This window comes from Myotis davidii, unplaced genomic scaffold, assembly GCF_000327345.1.
Source record: "Myotis davidii unplaced genomic scaffold, ASM32734v1 scaffold425, whole genome shotgun sequence".
Lineage (NCBI taxonomy): Eukaryota > Metazoa > Chordata > Mammalia > Chiroptera > Vespertilionidae > Myotis > Myotis davidii.
This window is the reverse complement of record NW_006296413.1, coordinates 2,049,605-2,054,332: the sequence shown is the minus strand read 5'-3', so window position 1 is coordinate 2,054,332 and position 4,728 is coordinate 2,049,605. Positions and strand designations below refer to the sequence as shown.

The window sequence follows — 4,728 nt, the reverse complement described above, 5'->3', positions numbered from 1 at the left end:
CCCGCCCCGCCCCACCCTGGGTCTCAGGTGGAAGTCCTGGCCTCCCTGGCGCTCACACTGCCTTCAGTTCCCCTCGGGCTCCCGCTCCAGCGTCTCCCCCCACAGCCCCTGGGCAGCTGCCCTTCACAGTCTGAATACAGCTTCTCAGAGACATGTCAATGGGCATTCAGGGCTCGGCCTGGCGCACAGGACCTCCCAGCAGCACACGGGACAGCTACAGGTGCCACCCCCACTTCACAGACAGGGAAAGCGAGCCCCAGAGAGGTCTCCTAGCAGGAGATTGGCGATGGTGCCTTGGAGCCAGCAGACCTGGGTGCCCACCCCGTCCATCCCCCTCCTCAAGCCCCTGTGACTTTTCTGGGCCTCAGCTTTCTTGAGGGGCACCGGGCTCTGGCCACACCCAGGCTGGCACAGAGGTCGGCATGGTGAGCACCTGGCTATTCTTATTAGAGGAATCCCAGGCCTGTGGCCTTGAGGGGACCTGCTTCGTCCTCCTGGGTCCCAGGCCAGGGCAACAGGCCTGTCCCTATCACCATCCAGCGATTTAGCAACTCCTGCCCCGCACACCCCTGTCCACACACCCAGAAGCAGCAGGTCCAGGACAGAAACGGCCGAGTGGGTGACCCGCAGCCTGCTGTGAGGGTCCGTGCCCCCGGGAGCCCTGGCCTGCCAGCCCCGGGACCTCGGGTGAGGCAAGATGGGGAAGAAGCCGAATCCGGTTTGGCTCAGTGGATGGAGCGTCGGCCTGCGGACTGAAGGGTCCCGGGTTCGATTCCGGTCAAGGGCATGTACCTGGGTTGCGGGCACATCCCCAGTGGGAGATGTGCAGTAGGCAGCTGATCGATGTATCTCTCTCATCGATGTTTCTAGCTCTCTATCTCTCTCCCTTCCTCTCTGTAAAAAAATCAATAAAATATATTAAAAAAAAAAAAGATGGGGAAGCAGAATGGGGATCGGCAGGAACAGGGAGGAGCAGGATACGGACAACACACCTCCCCACCCAGCTGGGTACCACATGCCACTGCCTACCTGGCCCGGGGTCTGCAGCTGAGGGGCCCATCTCCCCAGGGTCAGGCTGCCCTGCTCCCCGCCCAGCCACGGTGGGGGATGGGGCCCCCCGGGCAGGCTCCTTGCTGTCTGTGCCTGATCTCCATCTCCTCCAATGGGGAGAGCAACAGGGCCCCTCCCAGCTGTCCTGGTTAAGTGAGTCACTGGGGCGCAGGTGATGGCACCCGACTTTTTAATCCTCACCTGAGGATATTCTTCCCTTGATTTTTAGAGAAAGTAGGAGGGAGGGAGGCAGAGACAGAAACATCGATGTGAGAGAGACACATTGATTGGTTGCCTCCCGCACAGGCCTGGACCAGGGCCAGGGATGGAGTCTGCAACTGAGGTGTGTGCCCTTGACCGGAATCGAACCTGGACCCTCCATAGGCCGACACTCTATCCACTGAGCCAAACGGCCAGGGTGGAATCTGACTTCCTTAGGAACTTAGGCAGCTCAGATGTGCCCAGGATGGCGGTGGACTTGGGGAGCCCTGTCATTTCTGGGTCTTTTGCTAGGTCACAGGCCCAGGGTCCCCCCAGACCCTGGTGGAAGGCAGCCTTGGCTTCCATGCGTGCCTGGCTGTGCCCAGCTCATTTCCCAGCGGGCAGCTCCTGGGGGCCAACCAGCAGGGGGCAATATTGGGTGAGTTTGCCTCAGTGTTGCCAAGAGAGGCTGCTGGAAGGTTCCATCCTGATTTCCACTGCCCCCTCCACCTCCCGCACCCCCGCAGAGCTCCCGCCCTCACCTTGAAGTGCACCACTCAAGTGCCCGGGGCCGCGCCTTACATTTTTGTGGGTTCGGCCAAGGCTCTAACGAAAGTGCAAACAACCCTGGGAGGCCGGAGAGGGTGGGGTGCTGTGCCCCAGCCTCCATCAGAAGTCTGAGTGACAGCAGGACCGAGGGGGCGGGAGGAGCACCGTGGCTTCACTGGGCGCCCCCTGCTCACAGGAAAACGCGTCGTTAATCCCCAGGAGGACAGCCAGCGCTCTCTCATCCCCATCTTGTGACAAGGAAACTGAGGCAGAGAGAGGGTGAGTGTCTTGCCCAAGGTCAGGCCATTAAGAGGCAGAGCCGGGGACACCAGCCCAGATGCGGATCCAGGGGCTGCAGGCTCTTGCACCTGGGTCTCCGCAGGGCCAGGGCGGCTTCCTCCCAGAAAAAGGGTGGAGCCTGGGGCCGAGAGGGGCCCTGAGCACGTCCCCTTCTGCCACACCGCCACCCTCTCTAAGGCCATGGTGCCCGAGGGAACTGCCCTGTTTCTCCCAACCAGAGCCAGAGGCCTGTGGGTCAGCTTGGCCCCAGTCACACCCCATGGGCCGGGGAGGGCTCCAGCCAGGCTCTCAGCACAGAGGCCCATTGGGCCGCCACCCTGTTGGCTGCAGCAGGCTCTGCCCTCGGGCCATGGAGTTTCTAGAAAGCTGAACCCGTTGTAACAGCAGCCATTGCACAATAGCGGCAGCCGTGGGGGCACTGACTCGGCCCTGGGCTCGGACTGGACTTGATAAACACGGCGCCAGCTGGTGGGTGCTCTCACTGCCCCCGACGAGCAGGAGAGTGGGTGCTAGGACCCCCAACGATGAGTTAAGTCTAATGGGGGGAAGGGGTGGGAAGGAGGGGGAGATCCAGGGAGGAGGATAGGATGAAATTGGGTATTTATTACACATGTGACCCGGTGCAGCGGGAGCAGAGCCAGGGGGCCTTGTGAGGTGTGGGAGGGAGTAACCAGGGTGGGCTGCCTGAAGGAGGCATCAGGCAAGCGGAGACCTGAAAGGAGGAAGTCAGAAGGGCAGGAGGAAAGGGTCCCCCGGGTCCTTGGCACCAGGCCACGGAACGAATGCGGCAGAGCGCTCCTCTGTCAAGTAAACAGGTGGGGCCCCGGGGGAATGTCGGGCCTCTACTCCCCCTGCCAGCCCTGGCTGATGACTGCCCCTCAACCCCTTGTCCCCACTGTTCCCTGCTCCTCCTACACAGCGGCTGCCCGCACTGGGGTGGGCAGCAGAGCCTCTGGGAGGCCGTTCTCTCCCCGTCTTTTTCGGGAACAGGGAGAGGAGGCCCCTACTCTCTGTCACCCTCTGAGCCACTGTCACCCTTGGCAATGCCCCCCCCCCCGACCGCTGGGGATGGGGGTGGGGAACAGAGCATTCTGTGTCTGGAACGTCCCCACTTGGTGGCTGTGGTGGCGGTTGGTGGACTGCCCCTCTCCTTATCAAACTCCTCCTGGCCACTCCAGGGTTGGCAGGGTGAGGGCAGTCCGTCCCCAGGAGGGGCACTGGGAAGAGGCGGGGTCCTGGCTTGGGGCTCATTTCTGTTTGGTCCCTGGCTGCCTGCCCACCCTTAGGGGCTGTGGAGTAGCTGTCCCCAAGCCCACACCAGTCCTCAGGTCCAGGGCTCCCCTGTCCACTGACCAAGGGGAGCTGTCTGTGCATTTGGTGTGTGCTGTGTGTGTGTGCAGTGTGTGTGTGCTGTGTGTGTGTGTGTGTGTGTTTGTGTGTGTGTGAACATGGCCAGCCCTGGCCTTCTGGGGTTACACCTGAGTCCAGTGAGAGTGTCTGTGAGCCCACATGGGTGCAGGAGGGGGTGAAGCAGGCGCCTGAGAAGTTGGGGATCCCTGCCCATGCTCCCCGTTGCCCTCACAGGATGGACCCCTTTGAGGACACGCTGCAGCGGCTGCGGGAGGCCTTCCGCTCGGGGCGGACGCGGCCGGCGGAGTTCCGGGCTGCACAGCTCAAGGGCCTGGGCCGCTTCCTGCAGGACAACAAGCAGCTGCTGCAGGAGGCGCTGGCGCAGGACCTGCGCAAGGTGAGGGGTGGCGGGAGGCAGGCAGGGGAGGGGGAGCTGGGACAAGGGGCCTGGTGACAGCTTCATCCTCTATGAAGTGGAACTAAAAGCCCATCCAACTCCACCCTTCTGCTGTGCCATAACCTGGTCCTCTCCATTCATCCATTCATTCAGGTCTTCTTTCACTCTGCCGGTGTTATCCGGCATCTAGAAGGTTCAGGAATCTGGAGAAGGGCTGCGTGTAATTAATAAAGAGACTAGACATGAAATATAAATTTGGAAGGCTCGGCCCCTCCCAATGCCAGCAGCAGCCATGGCTGGACTCCACCTTCTCAGAGGAGACTTAGCTTCAGCAACCAAGTTCTCTGAATCTCTGAACCCCTCGGTCTTTAGTCACACAAATTGTCCTAGAGCAGTGGTTCTCAACCTGCTGGCCCTTTAAATAGTTCCTCATGTTGTCTGGCCCTTTAAATACAGTTCCTCATGTTGTGACCCAACCATAAAATTATTTTCGTTGCTACTTCATAACTGTAATGTTGCTGCTGTTATGAATCATAATGTAAATATCTGATCTGCAGGATGGTCTTAGGCGACCCCTGTGAAAGGGTCGTTGGACTGCCAAAGGGGTCGCGGCCCACAGGTTGAGAACCACTGCAAAAGCAAAGCAGATATACATATCAAAGGTTAAGGTTTCATATATAGTAGGCATCAGGTTTGGGGAAATGCCCTCAGCTGTCTGGTAGCTGGTAATAATATATGCAAATGTTTAGGTTTGGGGAAAAGCTTTCAGCCATTCCAGCAGGCAACAATATGTATTCAGCCCTGCTGAATATAGAAGCCCATCAACCTTTTGATGAACTTTTTGCATTTATTATGACAGGCTGGAATTAGCCATCACTTGA

The 4,728-nt window shown here is 59.5% G+C and overlaps 1 protein-coding gene across 1 annotated transcript in view; it reads left to right on the top strand.

Annotated features, from left to right (window-relative positions):
- ALDH3B1 (aldehyde dehydrogenase 3 family member B1) overlaps nt 1-4,728 on the top strand; it is a 37,096-nt gene that overhangs the window by 1,296 nt on the left and 31,072 nt on the right. Inside the window, exon 2 of the mRNA XM_015568954.1 lies at nt 3,685-3,847. Within this exon, the coding sequence (XP_015424440.1) occupies nt 3,686-3,847 (162 nt within the window). The 5' untranslated portion in view covers nt 3,685. The remainder of the gene's footprint in view (nt 1-3,684; nt 3,848-4,728) is intronic.